This window comes from Microcaecilia unicolor, chromosome 8, assembly GCF_901765095.1.
Source record: "Microcaecilia unicolor chromosome 8, aMicUni1.1, whole genome shotgun sequence".
Classification (NCBI taxonomy): Eukaryota; Metazoa; Chordata; class Amphibia; order Gymnophiona; family Siphonopidae; genus Microcaecilia; species Microcaecilia unicolor.
In genome coordinates this window covers 173,904,262-173,932,090 of record NC_044038.1, presented here as the reverse complement: position 1 = coordinate 173,932,090, position 27,829 = coordinate 173,904,262, and the positions used below count along the sequence as shown (strand labels likewise).

The window sequence follows — 27,829 nt, the reverse complement described above, 5'->3', positions numbered from 1 at the left end:
AGTAAAAGCACACGTTTAAATTTAGATGCAGGAAACAGATCTAAAGTGTCCATGCTAATGATGCCAAAAGTGAAACTACACTGGTGTCTCTTTTCCTGTGTCCACATATAAACATCTAAGCTAAAAAATAATAATGATAATAAAACTGTTCACATTTAGGCTGCAGCAAACAAGACACCAATGCATACTTCACCAGGCATCTGCACACAAGAGTTGAGATTACCATAGACCTCTTCTGTGCATATGCCAAACTCCCTAATGCTCAATGCTATTAGTTGTTTGCATTGGCCATTAGGGCATTGTTCTGGTGGTATTTTTACATTGCGGGTGTTTGCATTTCATTGGCATTAAGGCATTGTTCTGGTGGTATTTTTACATTGCTGTTTTGAGCAGTGGGGCCAGAGTAAGCCAGGGATTCAGTTTCCACACCAAAGGGTGCCAAATCCAGTGCTGCCTACCTCATGACTTTACCCTTGTTGGGTCCTACAGCAGCAGCTACTGCTAGTACACTATTCCTCGATCCCTGGTGAACAATAATGAGGTAGTAAGTTAACAGCACAACCTCTTCCCAGACTGTTTCTCACTTTCCTCTAGCTCTCTATTGGATCTGTACTTGGCAGGGGCTCTTAAGAGATTCAGATCTTCCCCCTCTTCTTTCACTTGTTGCCAAGATGGCTGGAGAGAAAAAAAAAGGGTGCTGACATGGAATAGGTAAATCAGAGTAGGTCTGCAAGGTCTATTTCACCTGGCTTGGGAGCAAGCACCAGCTAGCTGTGTGCAGTTTATGGAGGAGGTTTATCATCTTAATGTATTTAAAGCACTTATCTTAAAGGTATTCAGACTGGGGGCTCAAAGCTGTCCGACATGCATGTTTTGCTTGCTAGGCTGTGTCAGGGACTCCCCCCCCCCCCCCCCCCCCCATGCCGTTCTAGCGCCGCTCGACTGAATTTAATTTGACAGGGGTAATCCTGAAATTAAATTCAGTCGAGCTGGCGCTAGAACGGCATAAGCGGGATGTCCTTGACACAGCCTAGCAAGCGAAACATGCATGTCGGATAGCTTTGAGGCCCCAGTCTGAATACCTTTAAGATAAGTGCTTTAAATACATAAAGATTTTTTTTTTGTTACATTTGTACCCTGCACTTCCCACTCATGGCAGGCTCAATGCGGCTTACATGGGGCAATGGAGGGTTAAGTGACTTGGCCAGAGTCACAAGGAGCTGCCTGTGCCTGAAGTGGGAATCAAACTCACTTCCCCAGGACCAAAGTCCACCACCCTAACCTCTAGCCCACTCCTCATAAATAGAAGCCCATGAGTTTGGTGCCATATAAATTGCCATAAAGTAAATATTGGACAATTAAGTACCACTGAGGCAAGATTTGCCTATACAAGTTTATTTATGGGGTGGAATAACACTTTTTATTAAATGAGAACAGGTCCGAGACGGATAAATTTTAAGGTTGTGTGTGTTTATGGCATCTCCTCCCATCTCATGTCACCACACATGCACACACTCAAATCCCCTCACCTTGTACTACCACACTCTCTAAATCCCAGCCCTGTCCCCATCATTCCTCCCCTTCAAATCCATCTTAATTTTAGTCTGCTGTTTTCACACCCTTCCAATAGATATTGATCAAACAGTCCAGGTATGCATTCAGAACTGGAAATTAACGGACACACATCATAATTACAAGTTTTCTATCTGCCATACAGATCTTTAAAACCCATATATTCCCCCCCCCCCCCCCCCTTGGTGTTTCAGGCAAGAAGCATATGTCCCTTCTCCCCCCCCCCCCCCCCATGTCATCTAGCTGGGATGAGGAGGTTGGGCCCAGCTACAATTGTGCACATAACTACATGCCTCCTGATGCATAATCTTGGTCCTCCCAGAACCCATCTGACTGCAGATACTTTTTAAATCATGCATGGTAGGAGGGCTAACCACTTACCTGCAGCACTAATGCAGGCAGTTGCTAAAATGTGGCCATGTTTGTATTGTATTGAGTGAATAAAACCTTGTGTATGCCATACTGCAAGCTTCTTGTGACCTGGCCTATTCTTCTTATCCTTGTTGAGATTACTTCTGGCCTCTTGTCTACACCACCTCATAATTCTTAAAATTCACTTTTTAGTGAATCTTAATATACATTAATATCTTCAAAACCTGTCTTGATTTTGCTGAGGTGGATTTTTTTTATATTACAGGAAGCCTTAAAACTAGGCTGGAAAATCTTCAAATTAGATAGGATGTAATAGAATTTTTTTTCCATATCATATGGGTTTATATATAGATATTGGTAAGATATTGCAGCAATCATTAATAGTTTATACTATCTTAACTTCCTGTTAACCCTTTAATTTGGGGTGGGGGTGGGGAGAGAGAGATTGTCCAGAAGCTGAAGGTGTGGGTATTTCTCATTTCAGTTGGGTACTGGAACTGTATCCTTACCGTAAACCAAAAATGTTGACTGCTTGTTTTTTCAGTGATGATTTTAAAAATGGTTAAAATAAGCTTTCATACGCCCCCCCCCCCCCCCCCTCATCTCATGATTCCTCTCCAGCGCTAGTGGACTCTTAACCGGCCACTAGCTGAAACTTTTGCTTCCTGGGCATCATCCATGGCAGCTAAGTTCTCAGACTAGTCCTGAGCATCAGGGAAAACAAATTCATTCTGGTACTAGTGAACCATTTTGATCCACTTTGTATCAACCTATCTCCTGCACTCTTGGAAGTATAACTGTTTAGTAGCACTTGCTATTTTAAGCAATCATCATGAATCCTTCGCTTTAGCTCCTTGCCTCAGATATAAGTATGCACCCACTTTAATTCCCCATAAAAAATTCAAAGATTTGATTTATGCATTAAGTTTATTAAGTTGTTATGCAGCTTTACATAAATACTCTTTTACATATGCATGGGACAAAAAAAATAGTGAATTGCTTTTTCTCCCATTTTCTCAATTACTGGTCATTTTCATAGAGAGAAGGGTCTTTCCTTTTGGACCGCGCATATTCTTGCATCCCCCATGAATAAGTAAGATACATGAGCACAAAAGCTTAAAAAGAAAAAAAGGTTATCTGTTAGTATTAAGGCAGGCAACTGAAATACCCTAACCCAAGCACACAAGTTATCACCAACTTGCTCATTCTATTAGACAAAGAGTAGAGTATTTTCTCCTGTTTATCCAATACCAGATCTTCCTCTACTAACACTAACTACACACTCAAATTCATAGCTACAACACAAGTTTGTTATAATCAAGGATCCCCCAGAGTCTAGGTAAGGGTCAAACAGCAGCACGTTCAATAAGCCCAGAAGATTATTCAAGTAGAGGGCAGGCTGGGAAACTTTAAATGTAACTTTTCTATACTGTCTCAGGTACAAACTCTGTGTGAGACTGAACAGGAAGGACATATACAATCATCTACAACATAACCAATTACTGGCTGCCAATCCAGGTATAAAACTTAGATTGTGAGCCTACTAGGGACAAGCAAGTACCACAGAAAGGTGCTATATCAAATCCATGACCTTTTAAAAAAAAAAAAAAAAAAATTAAAATCTAGGTTTGTTTCCTACACCAGTATTTCTGGGATTTGGGGGGGGGGGGGGGAGAGGAGTTTGGGAAAATGGGTTTTATAGTTGGAGGTGGTGAGAGGTTATAAGAAAACAGACCTCTCCTCTTATGGGTTTTTGTCTTTTCTCTCCTTGAAGGAGAGCTATGGAATTGGGAGTGAATGGGTTGGTATATGTTTATAAAACAGAAGAGTCTGTTGCCTTATTTGTTTCTTTTATATTCTGTTTTCCATTAAAAAATGTTTACATATAAAAATCTTCACCTTCCTCATGAAGCTATCCCATACTAACTCATAATCCTAACCTCTCTTAGTTTTAGAGATATACATTCCAATTCTCCAGTCTTGACTCCTGGCATTTGCACAGACAAGAGTACACTTTTTATTTCCCCTTCACCATCTGTTATTTTAGCAGCTGATACAGATTAATTTGGAATCATATTTGTCTGCTCTGTATTTAAATCTAACTGAGTTATCGGGATATTTTCATGTCCTTATTCAGAACAACTCACTGTGAACCATGTACTCTTGGTAGCTTCTCCTCAAGATCTAGTTAAAAAAAAAATAAATAAAGGCCTTTAAAGTTAAACCCCACCTTAATCAGGGAGCTAGTGTTGTAACCTGGCTCGGCCACTGTTGGAAACAGGATGCTGGGCTTGATGAACTTTTGGTCGGTCCCAGTATGGCAATACTTATACAATTATTCAGTAGTTGGTATCAATCTGACCCTGGCTTTATAAAGAGCTACGATGATCTCAAAGTGGAGCATGTAACCAAAATATGAACAAACCCTGTCAATATGGGTGGAAGGCTATGAGCATAAACACTTATAGCCTAGGCAATAAATCTGGAAGCCCTAAACATGGACTTACATACCATGGCCATTACAGAGCCACAGTTGAATGAGTAATGACTGGGTATTGCCATACCTGGCATAGAACTGGCCAAAAAGGAGAAGGAGCTCTTTATGTACAATACTAGTAACAAAGGCCTGTTTCTGGAACAAATGAAACTGGCGCTAGCAAGGTTTTCCTGGGAGTGTGTGTGAGAGAGAGAGCCAGAGTAAATGTGCGGGTGTGTGACAGAATGACTGTCTGTGTGACAGTGAGTGTGTGACAGGGCCCCCTCCCCTGTTCCTAATGCCCCTCACCCCGTTCCCTCCCCTCCTTTTCCTCCTCCTTCCCACACTTTGGGTTCCTTAAGGCTTTCAAAAGTCTATGTACCCCCGTGGCCCTAACGCCCAGTATCCGGATACCCCACCGCTTTCCTCCTCCCCCCTCCCCCAAAATGTAATACTTTCACGTCCTTCATTTTTGTTTTTTTAAAGTGTCCTATCTACGCTGTGTACAAATGCCCGGCATTCAGATTGTGTTCCTCTCGTAAATTTTCATTTCTTTCATTCATTCAGAACTTGCCCCCCCCCCCCCCCCCCCCCCCCGAACACTTTTGTTTCCTTCAGTTTTTTAAAACTCTCCTATCTACCCTGTGTCCTAGTGGCCAGCATTCAGATTGTTTTCCTTTCCCAAATGTTCATGTCTTTCAGTCTTTCAGAACTCCCCCCTCCCCCCATTTAACACTTTTGTTTCCTTCAGTCTTTTAAAACTCTCCTATCTACCCTGTGTCCTAATGGCCAGCACTCAGATTGTTTTGCTTTGCCAAATTGTCTGTCACTGATGTCAGTGAGTGCCAGCCTAGCAGACCACTTCCTGCAGGCACAGTCCCAGGCACATCCTGTTGGAGGTGAGAATTATTATATAGGATAGTATTAAAGCAACTGAAATGCAGGGAGTGCAAGGAAAGGAGGTAGGACCACTGATCATCAATTGGTCTAGTCAACAGCCCTCCAACTCCTATGGAAGAAATGGACAGACTTGATCAATGATATTGCAAAGGTGGGAATGAAAAGGGAGGCAATTGACTAAACTACTGCTGTGACTTGCAGTCTGAAGAGTGGAAACCCTGTAAGTGGCTTTACTTAGACAAATGGTGAGGGAACCTATCAGAGGATTGATGCCGGGTTGTGTAATTTCTGGGTGAACACTGAACTGGGTGGCAGAGTTCACTGATATAAGAGTTAAAGTGGAGTCCAGTCATATTAAACTGAAAAGTCCTGGATTTCAAACATGCAGACTTCAGAAAAATAGACAAGTACTTAAATGAGTTACTGACAGGGCGGGAGGAGATAAAAGAAGTGGAAAGACAGTGGGCTAAACTGAAAAGGGCAACAGATTATTATATAAGGAAAATAGTAAAAGCAAACCTATAGGTATCTCAAAAAAAAAAAAAAAGTGTGTCTGCCTAATCAAGGGAACATTCTTATTCATAAAATGCAGAAATTCACACAGAGGAACAAATACAGCAAAAAGCTGCGAGAGATGAAGAAAAAAAGAAATCAAGAAAGCAAAAGATGTAAAGCAAGGTAACAAGACTTTTCCGGTACATTGGCAAAAGGAGCAAAGCCAGAAGGTGGAACTACAACCTTCAAATGCCCCAAAAAAGATTTACTTTGACTATTATTAAGGAACTATCAGTAAATAAGGCTAGAAATAGCTGTATCTCTTTACCCAGGGGGGTGCTACACACAGGTAGATGGATTCCTCCCTTCCCACCCCCCCACTGGCCATGGGATGGTGGTGCTGAAAAGAAAGGCTACTAGCACTGTCAATCTTTCAGCAGCTGTCTAAACAGTTTGGTTGTGAGTGGGTGGTGTCAAGCGTGAGGAGGATTGCATTAGTGGCTCTCCTACAGGGAATACATCAGAGGCGCTAGCAACTTTTATAGCAGGAAGTACACCACATCTGCAGTGGTAAAGCTTAGTGATGGCAGCAGACCCAATTTTAGGCACTGTGGAGAACTGCAAATGGGGCCTCTGAAGCTGCTATGCACGGCAGCACAGGAAGACTCCTTACTGGGGTAGTGGCTAGGGATGGATCCCTGAATTTGTGCTTTGAATGCACACAGTGCTCTTGATGAAGCAAGCAGAGCAATGGTCAGCTCTGAAGCAAGCAGTCCCTAGCACAGAAGATTCTCCAGGAATGAAGCATTAACATTTTAAGTCCAAATCACAAAGAAAAAAAGCAAAAAAAAACCTTCCACACAACAATGAAAATGTAGCAATCGCAGGAGTAGAAGAGAATGAAGCATCAAGATGAGAGTCTTGAGTCTATGTAGTTTTAATAAACAAGTCCCATCTCTTGATGTTAAATCAAACGTGCAAAATAATGCAAAAACAACATTGTTGATGGGTACACTGGCAGTTCTGTTTACACAGGAGTTTTTTTAGTTTGGGGGGGGGGGAGGGGTTTATACAGCATTTCTTTTAATAAGTTTTTCCAGAAGTCAGTCGCATGCGTTATATATTTTTCTTCACTATTTTGCACCCAAGTTTGATTTGACATCAAAAAGACTCAGCAGTTTAGTCCTGATGAAGGCTCTCTAGCCAAAACAGACGATACTGGGCTGGGACTTGTTACGTAGACTCAAGATTTGCTGTTTCATTCTCTTCCACTCGCAACTGCTGCATCCACATTTTGGCCAGAACAGGGGCCTGGAGTACACAGAGTTGATCTTTTTGTCCGGGTCATGGAGGGAGGATCATTCAGGGGCTGGGATGGCTTGCCAGAAGAGCTCCAGGAGAAGATCCCACAATGGTAAAGATTCTTCATATACAGAAGGAACTGCCCACCTTAATTTGTCAGATCCTTTTAGTCCTTAAGCTTTCTGAGCACCTGGCTAAGAGTACATTAACAGTGGAATCTCTGCTGGAAGCCATCTAAGGCTTTTCCCATACACTGGGCCTTCAAGCAGATAACAGCTAAGTGAGATACTGTGCATGCCTTGCTCAAGGTGGGGGCCCTTGCTGAGGAGGTTCTATCCTATTCCATGGGAGGAGGAGGGTGTTCTGTAACTCCCAAAAGTAAATGAGGTAGCGTTAGTAGTTAAAGAAGACTACAAACCCAGTGAAGAGAGGCACAGTGCTGAATGGAAGCCCTGATATGTGTAAAGCATAAATGCAATCTAAAGAATGAAGTTATTAAAGCCATGTATCTCTCATCCAACAGTGTAAAAACATAGGAAATATATAAAACTGAAAACCCTAAAAGGGGAAGCAACAGAAGCAAGAAGAGTAGCTTGTATCTGAAACAGGATAGTACAGCTTCTTCAAAGCCAATGGACCTGTCACAAATAAGCTCATTAACAGGATTACCATAAGGATATAATTATGAGTGGACATAGCCACCACCAAGCTTAGTTCTGAAGATAAGCACATTATGAAAGTCACTCTTTCCAATAGGGCTTGTGTTTAATTGTGAGTCAGTCTGCTAATGCAGGTAACTATGGGAAAATTAGGTTCTTACCACGATAATTTTCTTTCCTTTAGTCATAGCAGATGAAGCCATTACGTATGGGTTGTGTCCATCAACCAGCAGGGGGAGATGGAGAGCACTCAACTTTTCACAGTGCCTCATGGCCAGCTAGCTCCACTTCCTCTTCAGTATTTGAAGCTTCCAAAGCAGTATGGCAAACCGCAATGGGAATAACATGAACTTTCCTCACAGCGAACGATGGCCCCATAACAAGGGCATGAACTCAAAAAAAAGGAGGGAATGAACTCATCCTCCTGGAGGGAATAAACTCGTCCTCCACTTTGTATAAATGGAGGGAATACTTGCATCCTCCTGGAGGGAATAAACTCATCCTCCCAAAACATGAACTGGAGGGAATGAACTCATCCTCCTATAACTGTAACAAGAATCCTGAAGACTGTTTTCCGACTCCCCAAGGAAGGAATATAACTTCAGGAAACAAGAACAGCACCTGAAATCAGAATCACTGCAATACAGACAATCATACAGGGAGGGCTCATGGCTTCATCTGCTATGACTAAAGGAAAGAAAATTATCACGGTAAGAACCTAATTTTCCCTTCCTTGTCATCAAGCAGATGAAGCCATTATGTATGGGATGTAACAAAGCAATCCCTAAATAGGGTGGGAACAAGCCACACCATGCGCTAGCACTTGTGCTCCAAAACGCGCATCCCTCCTGGCAGCCACATCCAGCCTGTAATGTCGGGCGAAAGAGAGCTTAGAAGCCCATGTTGCAGCACTGCAAATCTCATGAAGAGATAGTGCTCCAGTTTCCGCCCAGGAAGAGGAAATCGCTCTTGTGGAATGTGCCTTAAAGGCTTCCGGCGGAGCACGGCCAGACAGCAGATATGCTGAAAAGATAGCTTCTTTGAGCCAATGGGCAATAGTGGCTTTAGACGCTGAAGACCCTCTGCGAGGACCTGCAAACAGCACAAAAAGATGATCAGAGGTCCTGAAAGAATTTGTAATTCGCAGATACTGCAACAGAGTCCTGCGCACATCCACAAGGTGCAACTGCCCAAATGATTCTGGAAACTCCTCCTCAACAAAGGAGGGAAGAAGAACAGGCTGGTTTAGGTGAAACGCTGAATCCACCTTAGGCATGAAGGAAGGCACGGTCTGAACCATGACCCCTGACTCTGAGAATTGCAGAAAAGGGTCTCTACAGGACAGCGCCTGGAGCTCTGACACCCCTCTCGCCGAGGTAATGGCCACTAAAAAGACGGCCTTCAGTATCAAATCTTTCTCTGAAGCGCGCCGAAGTGGTTCAAAGGGAGCCCCCTGAAGGGCCTTCAAAACTAACCCCAGGTTCCAAGCTGGACAAGGTGCCCGCACGGGAGGACGGAGCCGAAGCACCCTCTAAAAAACCGTGCCACATCTGGATGAGCAGCTAAGGACACGCCTTCAACCTTGCCACGCAGGGAGGCCAATGCTGCCACTTGCACCCGCAGGGAATTATAGGCCAAGCCTTTGTGTACACCATCCTGCAAAAAGTCCAGAATCGGCGAGACAGGAGCCCGCAACGGAGAAAACGCTCTTGAAACACACCAGACTTCAAACTAGCGCCAAATCCTGGCATAAGCCACAGAAGTGGAGCGCTTACGGGCCTGCAGGAGAGTGGAAATTACCATATTTGAGTAGCCTTTGTCTCTCAATTGCGCCCTCTCAATCGCCATGCCATAAGACCAAAGCGGCAGGCGTCCTCTATGGCCACCGGACCCTGTGACAACAGGTGCGGAACCAGAGCTAACGGAAAGGGAGCCTCCAACAGCATCTGTCGGAGATCCGCATATCAAGGCCTCCTGGGCCAATCCGGGGCGATGAGCACCACTTCTCCTGGATGCAGCCGAATCCGCAGGAGCATTCGCCCTATCAAGGGCCACGGAGGGAAGACATACAGCAAGCCCGGGGGCCAGGATTGAGCCAAGGCATCCAACCTGGCAGAGCGAGGATCCCTCCGTCTGCTGAAGAAGCACGGGACTGTGGCATTGGAACTGGTCGCCATAAGATCCATCACTGGCTTGCCCCATTTGGCACATATCTGCTAGTTCCCACTCCGCTGGATCGATCTGATGCCTGCTTAGATAGTCGGCTTGCACGTTGCTCTGACCTGCAATGTGAGCTGCTGACAGGGACTGTAGATGCAGCTCAGCCCAGTGGCAAATTTGTTCGGCCTGCGCGGCTAGAGTTCTGCACTGAGTGCCGCCTTGTCGATTTATGTAGGCCACTGCTGTCGTGTTGTCCGACATCACTCGGACAGCCAATCCTTCCAGGGTCCCTTGAAAGGCCAGAAGAGCCAGAAACACCGCTTTCAACTCCAGGCGGTTGATAGACCACTCCGACTCGTCGGGTGTCCACAGACCTTGGGCATGTTTCCCCTGGCAATGTGCGCCCCAGCCCTTCAGGCTGGCATCCGTCACCACTAGGCACCAATCAGGGAGCGCCAGCGGCATTCCCCGCCGCAACATGCTGTCCGAGAGCCACCACTCCATACTGAGGCGGGCCACAGGGAGCCAAGAAAGTCTGCACTGATAATCCTGAGAAACTGGAGACCATCTTTGAAGTAGGGAATACTGTAGAAGTCTCAGGTGCGCTCTCGCCCAGGGCACCACTTCCAATGTGGCTGTCATCGAGCCCAGCAGCTGGACAATGTCCCAAGCTCGCGGGCGGGGCATCCTCAGGAGCAGACAGACCTGATTCTGAAGCTTGCACCGCCTTTGCTCGGGAAGAAACACATCGCCCGAGGCTGTGTCGAACCTGGCCCCCAAATATTCTAAAGATTGCGAGGGGGTCAGGTAACTTTTGGCCATACTGACGACCCAGCCCAGAGATTGAAGGACTGAAACCACTCTGGCTGTAGTTAGATGACTCTCTTTTTCTGAGTCTGCTCTGATGAGCCAGTCGTCCAGGTACATGTGAACCCGGATACCCTCTCGCCTGAGAAAGGCAGCTACTACCACCATTACCTTGGAGAAGGTTCGGGGAGCTGTGGAGAGGCCAAAAGGCAAGGCCCAAAACTGGAAATGTTTTCCCAACACCGCAAACCGCAGAAACTTCTGGTGCGGGGGCCAAATTGGTATGTGCAAGTAAGCTTCTTTCAGGTCCAGAGACGTGAGAAACTCTCCTGGCTGTACCACCGCAATGACAGAGCGCAGGGTTTCCATGTGAAAATGCCGCACTCTTAAGGACTTGTTTAGCTCTTTTAAGTCCAAAAAGACCCACCTTTTCGTGGCACCACAAAGTAAATGGAGTAGCAGCCTAGGCCTTGTTCGGAGGGAGGCACCGGGGTCACAGCCCCTATCTGGCACAGACTGTGCAAAGTCTCCTCTACCGCCGCCCGTTTGGCAGCAAAACCGCATCGAGACTCCACAAACACGTCTCTCACCAGGGCATCGAATTCTATTCGGTATCCGACTCTGATCAGGTCCAAGACCCACTGATCTGCGGAGATTTTGGCCCACTCCTCGAAAAAGAGGGACAGTCTTCCTCCGATGACAGGAAACGAGGAGGGGGCCGGCGCACCATCATTGAGAGGGTCGCCCCTGAACTCCAGGCCGTGAACCGGCAGCTGCGGAACGTTTGTCCAAGCGAAAGGCGTTTCTTTGCTGAAAGCGGGCACGAGAAGTGAACCCAGCAGAACGCCCCGGGCGGTACCTTCTAGCTTCACAGAAGCGAGGTCTGTAAGAGGAGCCTGACCCTTAGAGGAAGGCTTCGGCCTATCTTCGGGCAAGAGCTGAGGTTTGGAATCCCCCAGGCCTTTAACAATGTTTTCCAGCTCCTCACCAAACAGGAGAAGGCCTTGAAAGGGCAACTTCACCAACCTTTGCTTAGAGACCATGTCCGCCGCCCAATGTCGTAGCCAAAGAGTGCGGCGAGCCGCCACTGCTACAGCCATTTGTTTAGCCGAAGCTCTGACCATATCTTAAAGGGCGTCAGCCAAAAAGGACAAGGCCGACTCCATCCACGGAGCCACTTCAGATAAGGGCTCCGCTCCAACACCGGACTGTTCCACTGCCTGCTGTAACCAAGCCAGGCAGGCTCTAGCAGCATAACAACTGCATGCAGATGCCCAAACAGTGAGACCTGCCAAATCAAAGGACCGCTTCAGAGCTGAATCAAGCCTGCGGTCTTGAATATCCTTCAGGGCAACACCTCCTTCAACAGGGAGGGTAGTTCTCTTTGTCACAGCCGTGACCAGGGCATCCACTTTAGGCATTGCAAAATGAGCCAAATGTTCCTCACTCAGAGGGTATAATTGCCCCATAGCCCTGGCAACCTTCAAAGGTCCCTCGGGGTCAGCCCATTGAGCCGAAATAAGCTCTTGGATGGAGTCATGCAAAGGAAAGGCTCGAGCAGGCTTTCTGGTACTAGCCATCCTTGGTTTAACAGAGGAGGCTGTGCCACTCCCAGGATCTTCAATCGAGAGGGCTTGCATCCAAACCAAAGTTTCAGCGTGCTTGTCTGACATTGCTGTCTGGATGTCTCAACGCCACCTGAAATTAAACATTCCAAAACCAAGCTTCTCATTTTCCCCCCCAAACCCACCTCCCCACTCCCCCCATTTTCTATTTCTGTTGATGGCTCTCTCATTCTCCCTGTCTCCTCAGCTCGAAACCTTGGGGTCATCTTTGACTCTTCTCTCTCCTTCTCTGCTCATATCCAGCAGACCGCCAAGACCTGTCGTTTCTTTCTTTACAACATCCGTAAAATCCGCCCCTTTCTTTCCGAGCACTCTACCAAAACCCTCATCCACACCCTTGTCACCTCTCGTTTAGACTACTGCAATCTGCTTCTTGCTGGCCTCCCACTTAGTCCCACTCCCCTCTCCAATCGGTTCAAAACTCTGCTGCCCGTCTCGTCTTCCGCCAGGGTCGCTTTACTCATACTACCCCTCTCCTCAAGTCGCTTCACTGGCTCCCTATCCGTTTTCGTATCCTGTTCAAACTTCTTCTACTAACCTAAAAATGTACTCACTCTGCTGCTCCCCAGTATGTCTCCACACTCGTCCTTCCCTACACCCCTTCCCGTGCACTCCGCTCCATGGATAAATCCTTATCTGTTCCCTTCTCCACTACTGCCAACTCCAGACTTCGCGCCTTCTGTCTCGCTGCACCCTACGCCTGGAATAAACTTCCTGAGCCCCTACGTCTTGCCCCATCCTTGGCCACCTTTAAATCTAGACTGAAAGCCCACCTCTTTAACATTGTTTTTGACTCATAACCACTCGCCTCCACCTACCCTCCTCTCCTCCTTCCTGTACACATTAATTGATTTGATTTGCTTACTTTATTTTTTGTCTATTAGATTGTAAGCTCTTTGAGCAGGGACTGTCTTTCTTCTATGTTTGTGCAGCGCTGCGTACGCCTTGTAGCGCTATAGAAATGCTAAATAGTAGTAGTAGTAGTAAGGCATCTGAAATAAGTGCTGGCAGCTCCTCGCGGTGGAAAATCCTCACCGCAGACGGATCATCAAGATCCTGTGGCAATTCTGCACCCGACTCTGGCTCCTCAGCCCAAGAAGTTCTGCCAGACCCCTCAGAATCCCCATAGCCCGACCATGGGGGGGAAAAGGGGGGGTGCGCCACACTCAGAAGGGGAATTAGCCCTTCTGTGTTTATCAGGAGGATAAGAAACAGGCAAAGCCAACTCCAAAAGGCCAGGATCCACCGGAGGGGCAGGCAGAGGGTCCGAAGATCCCTGTGGAAGAGCTCTTTTAAGCTTGTATGCCTTATGCAGCATTAAAACAAAATCAGGGGAGAAAAACGCTCCCTGACCACCCGGATCCTGCCCAGGGCTATCAGCTCTATAATTAGCCTCACTGAGAGGACCCCCCCCCCGGATTCAGGGCTCTCCGTCGCAACGGAGGCCGCACCATGTGGAAAATCCAAAATGGCGTCCGCTGCCAGCTCAGAGCGCGATAGATCACCGCTCGCCATGCTCGGGCCGGCTCTACCGTCTGTACAGCACGATTTACAGAGCCCCGCTGCTGATTTGCGCTTGCCACATTTAGAACAGCGCTTTACAGTCTCCGCAGCCATCACCGAAAACGGCGGTAAAAATAAAAAATGGCGGTTCGCGCCAAAAACGTCCCGATCGCAGGCCCACACCGAAGGAGTCCGAAAACACTCTTACCTCACTGGACCGAGTATCACAGCTCCGGTCCTGCAGAAGAATCTCAAGAAAAACCTCTTTTCCAAGATCGCTGCGCTAAAGTGCTACGCGACTTTAATTATTTATTTATTTATTTTAACGCTGTGAGGAAAGCAGAAGCAAAAGAGGTAAATAAAATCACTCCGGAGGCTCAGAAAGGCAGGGAAAGGCGAACCAATGTGCCTGCATCCACTGAGTGGGAAAGGACAGGGAAAAGCAAGCTAATATGTCCACATCCACGGGGGCATGGGTAAGGCAGGGAAAGGGCTGACCTATGTGCCTTCAAAGTGAAGCTGCTATAGCCTCTAACACCCCGGCTAACTGGCAAGCCAGGAGCCACCCCCAGGCAGAATTTTGATGGAGCTCAAAGAAGCTGCAGCCACCCTGTTTGGGGAGATAGAGAATACTGAAGAGGCAGTGGAGCTAGCTGGCCATGAGGCACTGTGAAAAGTTGAGTGCTCTCTATCTCCCCCTGCTGGTTGATGGACACAACCCATACGTAATGGCTTCATCTGCTTGATGACAAGGAAATTACCTTTAGAATATTTCAATATATGTACCGTAACTAGACAGGCCAGCAGAATCTTTTCTTAATAATATTTTAAGACAAAATAGAGTAGTTTAATGTCCTAAAATTTACTATTTTTTTTGTTACTGGTCTTTATCGATGGCAAATGCCCTTTCTTAACACATTTACGTGTTTGGATATGACACCTATACTTTGGTCTCCTATTAACACCTAATTTTCTTAAAGAATGGATATTTATTTATTTTATGACTAAGAACTAGGTGGATCACAATAAAACATCCATAAAAACTTTACATATATACAACAGCAAAAAACAAATATAAACTATATAGCTGTACTCTCATTACACTATAGTATAAGCTAATAGAAACAAATAGGTCTTCAACAGCTTCTTAAATTGGGTCACATTCGTTGTCAGATGTAACTACGCTGGAAAACTGATCCACAGATGTGGTCCTGCAATAAAAAGAAATGCAGCTGCCCTTGTGTCTGCATAATTCACTTTCCAAATATTTTGCATCCACTCCACACAATGAACCCACACCGGTGGTGAACAAACATGTGGACAATGGGGAGCCGGTAGATATTGTGTATCTGGATTTTCAGAAGGCGTTTGACAAAGTGCCTCATGAAAGATTCCAGAGGAAACTAGAGAGTCATGGGATCGGTGGTAGGGTATTACTATGGATTAAGAGCTGGTTGAAAGATAGGAAGCAGAGAGTAGGATTGAATGGTCAGTATTCTCAATGGAGAAGGGTAGTTAGTGGGGTCCCCCAGGGGTCTGTGCTGGGACCGCTGCTTTTTAACATATTTATAAATGACCTAGAGGTGGGAATAACTAGTGAGGTAATTAAATTCGCAGATGACACAAAGTTATTCAGGGTCGTCAAGTCGCAGGAGGAGTGTGAAAGATTACAGGAGGACCTCGCGAGACTGGGGGATTGGGCGTCCAAGTGGCAGATGAAGTTCAATGTTGACAAGTGCAAAGTGATGCATGTGGGTAAGAGGAACCCGAATTACAGCTATGTCATGCAAGGTTCCGCATTAGAAGTCACAGACCTAGAAAAGGATCTGGGGGTCATATTTGATAAGACGTTGAAAACTTCTGCTCAATGTGCTGCAGCGACTAAGAAAGCGCACAGAATGTTGATTATTATTAGGAAAGGGATGGAAAACAACCATGAGGATTTTATAATGCCATTGTATCACTCCATGGTGCGACTGCACCTCAAATATTGTGTCCAATTCTGGTCGCCGCATCTCAAAAAAGATATAAAGGAATTGGAAAAGGTGCAGAGAAGGGAGACGAAAGTGATAAAAGGGATGGAACGACTTCCCTATGAGGAAAGGCTAAGAACTTTAGGGCTCTTCAGCCTGGAGAAAATGCGGCTGAAGGGTGACATGATAGAAGTCTACAAGATAATGAGCGGAGTAGTCTACAAGATAATGAGCGGAGAGCGGACAGATGTGATAGAACCAGGGAACACAAGATGAAGCTAGAATATGGTAGATTTAAAACAAATAGGAGAAAGTTTTTCTTTACTCAGCGTGTAGTTGGACTCTGGAACTCGTTGCCGCAGAATGTAGTGGTAGCAGCTGGCCTTACGGAGTTTAAGGGGGGTTTGGACAGATTCCTGAAGGAAAAGTCCATTGAACATTATTTTGCCGGGTTCTTGAAGTCTGGATTGGCCACTGTCAGAGACAGGATGCTGGGCTTGATGGACCCTTGGTCTTTTCCCAGTAGGGTGGTGCTTATGTGGTACACCTTCAAAGTCTGTGAAAAATACCGAGGAGTTGTCTCATGAATGGCCTGGTATATGAGAGTTTACATTTTGAATGAATCCTGTTAGGCACCAATAACCAATTAAGCTGCTTCACTATTGGAGTTATATGCATGTACCTAGAGGTTCTAGAGATCAAATGTGTTGCAGCATTTTGAATGACCTGCAAAGCCTTGCAGTGGACAGGTACAATGCATTACAATAATCCAACTTGCTGAACATTAAGCCCTGAACTACAATCTTGTATTTTATTACTATACATCAATCATTAAGGTCCTTTGAGGACCACATTCAGATTTGGCTTTAATTATAAGTAGGAGTAACCTGGTTGTTAAATATATACAAACATACTGGTATAAGATCAATAAGGAAATCTTGTTTATGCTGAGCAACAGGTGTCTTTTGTTATCAGTGGCAAAATTCAAAAATAAGGTTGAAGATAATACTTACGAGGGCCTACTCTGAAGACCTGTCCTCTAAATCGCCTCCACAGATTTGGGATGCCTTTGGTGAAATAGTTGGGAAATGCCTTCTGTTCAAAGGGAGACAGGCTGTATGTGATGATATGCCGCACTTTGGCTAGGTCTCCAAAGTGATGTCCCATTTCTGATCAATTCTTGCTGTAGAATCAAATCAGGCATTAAAATTAATGATTTAGTTCTACCCACAGCAGAGGTTTCAAAACTAGATTAGTTCCAGTCTGTTCAGGTAGCATAAACTGAAATGACAATAGAGAGAACGAGTTGTGAAGAATTTTAAACAATTGGCACTAGAATTCTGAAAAGCACATAACTAGTTTTAGTTTATTTGTGGTAGGACCTGTGACTTGTTCAAGCTGTCTACATTTACACTATTATAAAAACTGGATAGATACATTACAGAAGTGCATTATAGATGCACTAAACAGGAAATTTGAGGTAATTCTACATGAGCTAATAAGATCTGGTTTCCCTTTAAATTACTTTATTAGGCTGTGTTAATCACCTTAATAAAGAAATAACCTCAACAGTGTACAAATATAACTTAACTTGAACTGGTTATATTGTAGTAACTCCATAGCACTAGTAAAATGACCAAAAGAAATTGAAACCCACACTTAAAACAATGATGCAATAATGATAAAACAGCCATATAACAAAGCAATTTCCAAGGACATCCTGCACAATGAATACACAGATTATGAACTACAAAATTAAGCTCTTTTTAGCAAAATGCAAGTATTATAGCAACCATTAGCAGTAAATTTGAGAGACTGAGATCACAAATCCTTGCTTAGAAGTGAGGTTACATAAGTACATAAGTATTGCCATACTGGGAAAGACCAAAGGTCCATCAAGCCTAGCATCCTGTTTCCAACCGTGGCCAATCCAGGTCACAAATACCTGGCAAGATCCCAAAAAAGTACAAAACATTCTATACTGCTTATCCCAGAAATAGTGGATTTTCCCCAAGTCCATTTAATAATGGTCTATGGACTTTTTCTTTAGGAAGCCGTCCAAACCTTTTTTAAACTCTGCTAAGCTATCCACCTTTACCACATTCTCTGGCAACGAATTCCAGAGTTTAATTACACGTTGAGTGAAGAAACTTTTTCTCCGATTTGTTTTAAATTTATTACATTGCCCCCTAGTCCTAGTATTTTTGGAAAGCGTAAACAGACACTTCACATCTACCTGTTCCATTCCACTCATTATTTTAAAGACCTCTATCATATCTCCCCTCAGCCGCCTTTTCTCCAAGCTGAAGAGCCCTAGCCACTTTAGCCTTGCCTCATAAGGAAATCGTCCTAGCCCCTTTATCATTTTCGTCGCCCTTCTCTGCACCTTTTCTATGTCCACTATATCTTTTTTGAGAGGTTCATTACTGCCATAGTATGTGCAAACCCTTTGGAGATGCCCAGAGTTCAGTAGAGTGGTAGGAACATTCATAGAACATGAATATGTCAGCACAATACAAATTAAAAACCTTAACAGGTGTCAGCTCATACAACACAGATATGATGCTACACTATCAGCACAATAGAATGAAATCTTTTAAATAGACAACAAATGGGACAAATGCTGTTGGGAGATACAAACAAACAAGATGGGTGAGAAGGCATTAGAATCAATTAAAAGTGAGTGGCTAGATCGAGGGTAAATTATATGTACAATAGAATAAGATAGAAAAGGTAAATAAAATAGCAGTTCCAAAACACTGAGCATGATGGGTTCATAAGCAATCTGAAAAAGTTACATGTTTGAACTTCTGTAACTTTTTAATTTCTTTCACAAAGAAGAATGGGGTTTGCTCTAACAGAATTCATTAAAACCTCATTTTTTGTTCTGATGACTTTAGTCACCTTTTCTCAGAGATGGTCACGTATATGAAAGGGTGTGCAACAAGCTATGAATGGATAGTCAATCATCAAATCCATTAAAGGCTTGGTAGAAGAGCCAGGTTTCAGCTGCTTCCTGAAGTAGGTGAAAGATTACATCTTATTAAATATATTCATAATTATCTTTACAACATATTGGGATAGCAAATACCATCATATACTTCTCATGGAATACTCGTTTAAGACAATTTACTATATTTAATAAATTAAAATGTTTACTGTAAAAACGGGGGGGGGGGGGGGGGGGGTACACTAAACTCCACAACAAAAAATAAAAATTAAATGTTCAAATTACAATGATAGGTCAGGTCTTGTGGTTCTAACGACAACAACAAAAAAAAAAGATATACCTGCATTCCTTTACAATGTTAAATACACCATGATCTGATCAGGTTACTTATTTTCAACAACAACAAATAGTTTGCTGATATTAATATGTGGCCTCATGATTTTTCTACCCACTTCCAAGCCTTATTTAGAGGCAGATGCACTAAACGTTTTTCATCGTTAAATGAGCCCTCGGGGAAGAATTTCCGATCCTTTCCATGCACTAAAGCCTATTTTTCGACGGTAGTAGCAGCTAACGAAAACGGAATGGAGATGAGCAATTAGTGTGAAAACCCCATTGAAACGACATGCACTAACCTTTTCCGATTGCCTTTACGCAGGAAAAAGGCAGGAAAACTAACGAGAGGTCTGGACCTCTCGTTAGGACAGCTCCGTGGCAGGAAAAAGTGTTAAGTGAAAAAATAAACAAACTTTGAGCCAATCCCAGCGCATTAGCAGAGCTAAAAGCGCTGTGATTGGTCCAAAGGACCTCAGAAAACACATAAAAAAATAAAAATAAAAAAAGGATCGGGAGGGGGCAAGGGCGCTCATCAGGAGCGTCCTGTACGGACGGCCTTGCCCCCCCCCCCCGCTGCTCCCCACTTTCCGCTGCTCCCCCCACCCCGAAAAAGCAAACTTGTAGAAGCCCCTGCCCCCCTCCCTTCCTCACTACTCTCAGCTCCGCCTCCCGACATCCTCCGTCTGTGCCCCGCCCCCTTTGGGGATCGTCGCCGCCATTCCCCTTCTCCATCGGGCCCCCCTCCCTCTTACCGGGCCCGTGCAGCGCCTCTCTCCTCTGTCCGAAGGCGCTGCACGGGCAAGAAGAACGCTGAATCAGCTGATGCCTGCCTTCGCGATAGAGCGTCTTTCTCCTCCTGGGCCCGCCCCTGTCTGACGTCAGTAACCTACGTAGGTTACTGACGTCAGACAGGGGCGGGCCCAGGAGGAGAAAGACGCTCTATCGATGCCATCGCGAAGGCAGGCATCAGCTGATTCTGCGTTCTTCTTGCCCGTGCAGCGCCTTCGGACAGAGGAGAGAGGCGCTGCACGGGCCCGGTAAGAGGGAGGGGGGCCCGATGGAGAAGGGGAATGGCGGCGACGATCCCCAAAGGGGGCGGGGCACAGACGGAGGATGTCGGGAGGCGGAGCTGAGAGTAGTGAGGAAGGGAGGGGGGCAGGGGCTTCTACAAGTTTGCTTTTTCGGGGTGGGGGGAGCAGCGGAAAGTGGGGAGCAGCGGGGGGGGGGCAAGGCCGTCCGTACAGGACGCTCCTGATGAGCGCCCTTGCCCCCTCCCGATCCTTTTTTTATTTTTATTTTTTTATGTGTTTTCTGAGGTCCTTTGGACCAATCACAGCGCTTTTAGCTCTGCTAATGCGCTGGGATTGGCTCAAAGTTTGTTTATTTTTTCACTTAACACTTTTTCCTGCCACGGAGCTGTCCTAACGAGAGGTCCAGACCGATGTGTATTGTGATTCTTTGATACATTGTACGTTTCACTACCGATCTCAGCATGTGTGACTTTTTTTTTTGGTGCATTTTTCGTTATTTTAAAATCGTTAGGGACTTTAACGATTTAGATTTTTTTACGTTTGGTTGCTGCATCTGCCTCTAAAACACATAACATCTCACCACCTCACTTCCTTTTCATGAACAACTACACTGCACGTTTAATTTTCTCTGGGATTATAATTCTACCACCCACTGATATGCAAATTTGACAAAAATGGATCAAGGGCAAAACAATTATACACGCTTTTAACAAATGTCCCTCACACATAAAGGGAAGGAATTATCCAGATCTCGAGACTTAACTATTTCGTAAGAATTTACTAGTAAATCAACAGTTTCGGTAGGGCAGGGGCTGCATGCCAACACTAACCAATTCGTTTGGAGATGTGAGGAAGGGGCCAAACTCACAAAAATACACCGAAAGAAGGCGAAAGAGCCGCCTTCCCTCCTCCCCTTTCCCTAGGTACCTACCTTCTTCCCTGTGCTCGGCTCTCTTTTTCACCTTGAGCTATCGCACCGCCGTAACGCCGTTCACCAGCCACCGCCACTAAACCACAACAGATCACAGGCTGCTGCCCTGCCCCACAGCACGTCACGTGTACCTTCTCCTTCCGCCACGCGCAAGGTCACAGTTTCCGCCAGGAAGGACGTTGAGTGACCCTTACAGAGGGCTTTTTACGTCACTGCCGGCAGCAGCGCGAGCACAGCGTACATGCGCCAAGGAGGTTGAAGAACAGGAGACGGGATGTTCCTATCTAGTTCATTATATGGGCTGAAGCCAGTAGTAGGCGGAGCTCGACGCCGTTTTAGTTCACCCAAAACAATAGCCAAAGATTATTAGAAATAAGGGACTGGCTAGGGGGGTGGTCCATCTGTAACATGTCAAAAGCTGTTCCACTTGCATAGGCAGTGCCTTAAAAGGTGGAGGACAAAAGTTTGTTTGCTTTTTTTTTTACTTATTTAATAGTTTTTAAATGTATTTGAAAGCTTCCCCTATCTCGATATAAATATAATGAAATAATTGAATATCGCAAAAACAGCTTTAAAAATGATTATAGCTGGTAGAAACAGCAGTTAACTTATAACCTCTATTTTGTGCTCATTTTTCTACACTGTTCTACAATACCTATGGCGAGATTTTAGTGAGGATATCCTGTTTTTGATGGGCTCATCTTAACTGTTGTAATCTGCCTTGGGAAGCCTGGTGTTATAAAGACGGTATAGATTGTAGCTGCATCAAAGAGACTGAGCAGATGCAACTTTTGGCCTAGAGCTGTGCTCTATGTGTTAGCATTGTATACCAACTCTTGCTGTTGCATTGCCTATTGACCAAGTAGTATTACACAAGTCTAGTACTACTGACTGATTGTCTACCATAGTAAGATTTACTTGCCTCTTCCGTCTTTGCAGTGATATTGTAGTGGCAGGGGCATTTTTCATCCAATCAACTAATGTCTCTATATACACCTTCACTATTTATCCTTCCCAGTGTCTGAATTAGAACAATTATTTTTTTTTTTTTTTTTGGGGGGGGGGGCTACAGACCACCCCCCTTTTATAGGTATCTTTTAATAAGCAATTGCAGCAACCTAATTGTAACAAATATTTGCATGGCCTAGTATTTAGTAAAGTGGGCTAAGAACAAGACTCAAATACTCCTCTTCCCCCTGATACTCTGTGACATTGGCCAAGTCACCCCCATCCTTCACTGCTTCTGGACCTTAGCTTTGTCAGCTCTCTAGCACATAACCCTACCTTCCAAACCAACTCACTTTGCATAGGACCTTGAAAAGAAACCTCACATCCAAGAAGTGAACAGGTAGATGAATTTTCACATCTCATATTAGCGATACAAAAATATAAGTGGGGAAGTTTTATAACTATCCCTGTGGCCCAAAACAGTCAACCCTTTTTTTTTTTTGTTAGTATTTCACAGGCGTTAAAGAACACACATACACCTATAAGCTGTCATGTCATACAAAGTTGAGATGGCACATTTACTATTGGCTGCAAAGTTCATCTTTTTTTTTCAGAATTTCACTTCCAGATTAGCTACCCTCATCAGTTGTTTTAAGCATGTTTCAGGGTCCCTATCTTGTACTACAAAGTTTCTCACCTACCCTAATAAAAAAATACTTCAAGGTTTCTATTTGATGTTAAAATCCACCTCAACCTATTGGATTGTAATCTCTTGCCTCAAAATAGAAAAAAACTTATTCAGATTGAGCATCATTTGCTAATTGATCCAAAGCACAAAGTCTAGCTGCTAATGTTTAATCATCCAAATGGGCCCAAAAATATTCTGTGGATTTTGTTAATCTTTTGACTGACAACTATTTCATCATCCTCTTGACATTTCAGGTTAGTGGGCTCTGGCTCCACAATCTGTCCTTTTAACTATTAACCCTATTTTTTGTGCTCTTCCAATACCTTCAGCTCACTGACTGCTACAGCCTCAGACAGGGGCCTCACAACAGGCGTTTCCTTCCAGCACATGCAATAATCAGCCCTAAATCCAGTCACTAGGTGTTAAAATTGTACCATGACTAGAATTCTCCCCCCATCACTGGCTAGGAACATTGCTTCCACACCAGCAGTCACTAAAATAAGGTCCTACATAGGGCAGAGCTGCACACCGAGCCACCATGAAGGCCCTTAAAATCTTTGCAATTTATCCTATCTTTCTACTTTGCGCCATGTTATATGCTTGTGAAAGAGAACATTGCTTCTTAAATTCTTTTAGAAATTGAAAGCACTTACAGAAAAGAGGTATTCATTGCAGGCATTTTTATTTTAAACAGATCCATCAAATCTTTTATTCATCACAATCTGAAACAAAATTGTGAGGCTGTGATTTACATATTTCAAAAATTTCTAGACCATTTGAGAACATATAGAACCAATATTTAAAGTTACAAACAGAATTGTGTCTAATACACTAGAAATTCATAAGTTTACTTATTAAATCCATAACATTGTTTTCACACTACACACTTGGGGTAGTATTTCAACTTAATTGATGCAGCTAGGGTGGGGGCACCTCCAACTTTACAATAATGCATCTAAGGAAGCGATTTTCAGAGTTGGACAAATTAGATTTGTCCCTGGCCTTGGACAACCTTAGATATGGACAACAAAGTTAAGGAGTTGTCCATTAGACAACTGCCTTTGGTCTCTAAAATTCACATTTAAAAATTCAAAAGATGGCCAAATTAAGATATGACTTTTGGCAAAAAGAGTCCCCCTCCCCCCTTAAGAAAAGGGGTCTGATTAAGCAAAGGCATACCAAGGAGCTCTAAAACCTGTGTCCAGAAATCTTTGATATAAAAAATGTCAACTCTGTCATTTAAAACTTCTTTTGACAAACAATGCACAGAAGGCAGAGCAAGTATACTCATTTTCCTTATATTTGTCCAGTGCAATTAGAATTATAAACATATTTACAAACTAATTTTATGGATCTCTCTCCAAGAAAAAAAGAAAGTTCTCAAATCAATATGTCTCATACAATTGAAAAAAGTAGCACTGCTGTAGCCATTACATAAAACAGACTGCTAGATTCTTTGGCTATATGAACTTTTACAGTTGTACACACTGCAAATTCTTATTTTGGTGAAAACTTCATAGGTGTAGTTTCATTTCAACAATTATAATTACAGATCCAGTATGAGTACTAGTAAAACAGTTGAACTTTATGGATATGAAAAGCAGCCATCTCCACAGTCTGCCAAGTCAATTAAGTTGGAACTGCACCATTGAATACATGTGGTATCTTATAGTTCATTCCTAAGTGCCGTGCTCCTAAACAGTTTGAAATTACCTCTCCCCCCTCCCCCCCCCCCCACACACATTTGGCTCTAGCTTCCTTGAATCAGTCAGCTATCCCTGTTGTGCCCAACATAACATTCATTTCCAGTGCAATAAAAAATGTTTATCAACCTAACTTAAGGTATTTTAAATGTTAATGGGTGTAAAATATGGTCTGTATAACACTAGATAAGCAATGATGCATTTCAACAAAGTTGATTCTTGCCAGTTACACAAAAATGCTGTTTTTCTTTGGAAAGTTTCCAGAGTAGAGGGTATTAACGGCAGGTGCATTTGGTAGCAATCATGTCTTCATATTCTTTGTAGACGATAGAGCTGTCCGATTCTATTCTTAGGACACTCATGGGACTGTATTCAGCAGGCACACAGGAGGGCCTAGGGACTGAAGAGTCCACTTTTTCATAGATTATATTTTGTACCATAGTGTGAACAGGAGATCCATACCTATGTCCAACCACCCTAGGACACTCTCCTTTACAGTAACGTGGGTTGTAGCGATGGGGTGCAATGATCCACTTGTTCCAGTTCAGCTGGCTAAAGCTTAGCCGGAAACTGTGGAGGTCACATTCCTTTTGTACAAATGCAATCTGTTTGAAGTACTCTGACAAGTTAAAATAGCTCCGAGTTGCTGGGTTCTCTTTGAGGCCTTGGTTATTTTTGTCTCGTCGATGCCGTGGTGATCTTTGAACCTGCAGGATCCTATCCAAGCCCTGAAGATCCTCTATCAGTGGCCTTTGATGATGCCATAATCGGTCTTTCCTTCGATACCCAAATTCATTCTGCCCATGATAAGCTTGTTCACTGGTGTCATTGAGATACAAAAGCAACCAAGGTGGCACCAATGATATATTAAAAGGATCTTTTTGTTGGGTGTTCAGGCAGGTGAAGTTTACAGCCAAATGGAGATTCTCTTTATCTGAGGCAATTAAAGGCTCCAAAAGTGATGTTACATCGATTTCAATCCACCTTTGTCTGTGCTTGAGCTGTAGGGCAAATGAATGCTGAGTGTGAAAACACATTTCACTTGGAAATTCCTGTTCTTTAACAGCTAAATTGCAGGTGCATGTGATCTCTGAAGGAAGATATGATCTGTCAACAGAGTACAGCAAGACTGACTTTAGTAACTGCTCCAGGGCAGCAACATGGCCGACATTGAATGATAGATCCAGTGACTGAACATCTAAGAAAGTGGGGAATGAGGGGGGAGGGAAAGAAAGGAAAACACTTTATAAGATAATTCGGTTTACAAACTACAGAACTATAACAGCTGATTTAAAATTTGATATACCACTGTTCATAGGAGCCAACTTTTCAAAATTATTGGGGGTGCTAAGCCCAGTGGAAATAACCTTTTCTTGGACATATACAAGGAAGTTTCTCAATATTGGGGGTGCTCAAGTACCCACAGCACCCACAGAGTCAGCTCCTATGCCACTGTTTGGAAAATGCCATCACAGCAGTTTACATGTCCCTACACAAAATAAACCTATGAATTTAAGTTTAAAGAACAACTTCTACAAAAAAAAACAAACTTTTTACAAGGTTGAACCACTTACTTTTGGGCACTACACGAGTTGTGTCTGTTCTGTAAAGCATTATGTTTAGAATAAAAAGGTTTTTTTTGGGGGGTGGGGGGGGCTTCCTAGCCATATTACAAAAGCACAGAGCAAGAGCTGGAAGGCAGCGTTCAGTGCTCTGATCCGGAATATGTTTAAAACCCATTAGATTGGATCATCAACCCGAACTGAAATTTCAAAACCCTAAAACGCTGGGTCAAACCCAGAGTGATTGTGGAGGACTGCAGGGAAAGCAACAAGCTAGGAGCAAGGATATTGGGGAGGGGACTGCAGCTTAAGGCAAGTGGGGGAAGCTGCAGTCTTAGGGTACAGGAGGGGGAAGTAACAGCGGTACTGTTCCCACTACAGAGCCAGCAGTATGTGGCCCTTGAAATGCCCCTCCTCCCCCCCTCAACGAAGGCATTATGAGCTGAGGTCAAGCCCCCTTGCAGACCCACCTGCCTCCCAGCCGGGGCCGCCCGCCTGGCACTGGGCCCTCGGGGCAAAGAGCCGGGCCGTGTTGTAGCGCTGGCCCGCCCCGTGCTGGCGCGGGATGCCCTCCCGGGTAGCCGACAGCTTGTACAGGCGCTTCATGTAGCGCAGCGCCCTGCTGCTAGGCCGCGACGCCCCCTCGCCCCAACCCGGCCTGTCCGCCAGCACCCGGAGGAGCGGCGGGTGGGGGGAGGAGGGTTGCAGGCCGGCCGAAGGACAGAGCAGCCAGGCCGAGGTGCAGAGACAGAGCCACAGGGTCCCCGCGGCAGTGGCGGCCATAGTTCGTGCAAACAGGGGCACTGGCCCCTGGCGGCCCTTAAATAAGCTTCAGCTGAGCCTCCCGGTAATTGGGCACAAGTAATTGAAAGGCTGAAGGTTGTTGGCGTCTGCGGGCCGGGAATTACCTTCAACCCCCCCCCATCTATCCACCATTCCTAGGAACTCCCTGGAGATTTTAGGGATGAAATTCAATGATTAACGATCCACACCCTGTGCAAATGCATCATCAGACCAAACACTGTTTATTTGAAGAGCTTAGTTACAAAACCTGTTCAGAGATAGCCATGAAAGGCCTTTATCGTAAGGTGTATGATACACAGCAAAGAACACTAGAATTTTTGAATATAAAAATGTTCCAGAAAACAGCTTTTGGCACTTCACAGGTTTTAGAGCTAAGCTTTTCAATTTCTAAAAGTCATTTACCAGACAAATGGACTCTTTGCAAGTTGGCCACAGTCCCTGCAGGTTAAGGTAAGTGCTGAGGGTTTCTTCAGTTTGTCGGTGGCTGTCAGGACCTGCTGGTTTGCTTTGACTGCAGCTGCAGCCCTAAGTGACCACCTGGCCACCTAATGGTTAAACTTTCCAATTCCAACCCTTAAAAGCTAGATACAAGCAAAACAAACATGGTGGTAAAGGAGAAAAGCGCCAAGCCACTATTCTGTCAACGAAGTGGAGTGGAAGAAGATCACTAAACACCAAGAAAATGTGGGAGAAAGATACTAAATTATGTTTCCCATTGGGAGCCACAGGCTTCATTAAATATAATTTATTTATTAGGATTTATTTACCGCCTTTTTGAAGGCCTTCACTCAAGGTGGTGTACAGTAAGAATGAATCAAACATGAGCAGTAGACAGTTACAGCAATAAAAATATTCAAATAACAATATAAAGTATGGAATAGTATACCACTTACAATGTCAACACAATACATAATAGAACATTTTAATTGACAGTGTAGGGCCCTGATGGCGAACCTATGACACGCGTGTCAGTACTGACACGCGTAGCCATTTTCAGTGACACGCGGCCGCATGTGGCCGCATACAGAGAAG

At 44.5% G+C, this 27,829-nt stretch overlaps 2 protein-coding genes across 2 annotated transcripts; both read right to left on the bottom strand.

The window, feature by feature from the left end:
* Positions 1-2,852: 2,852 nt before the first annotated feature.
* Positions 2,853-21,281, bottom strand: LOC115476613 (cytochrome b-c1 complex subunit 8). The gene is made up of 3 exons (XM_030213080.1): positions 21,093-21,281; positions 16,858-17,027; positions 2,853-3,059 (listed from the first exon to the last, which is right to left on the bottom strand). Exons 2-3 carry the CDS (start codon positions 17,009-17,011, stop codon positions 2,965-2,967), a joined length of 249 nt encoding a protein of 82 aa, XP_030068940.1. The 5' UTR covers positions 17,012-17,027; positions 21,093-21,281; the 3' UTR covers positions 2,853-2,964.
* A 1,369-nt stretch (positions 21,282-22,650) lies between these two features.
* Positions 22,651-26,852, bottom strand: GDF9 (growth differentiation factor 9). The gene is made up of 2 exons (XM_030213261.1): positions 26,464-26,852; positions 22,651-25,629 (listed from the first exon to the last, which is right to left on the bottom strand). Exons 1-2 carry the CDS (start codon positions 26,774-26,776, stop codon positions 24,707-24,709), a joined length of 1,236 nt encoding a protein of 411 aa, XP_030069121.1. The 5' UTR covers positions 26,777-26,852; the 3' UTR covers positions 22,651-24,706.
* Between the last annotated feature and the right edge of the window lie 977 nt (positions 26,853-27,829).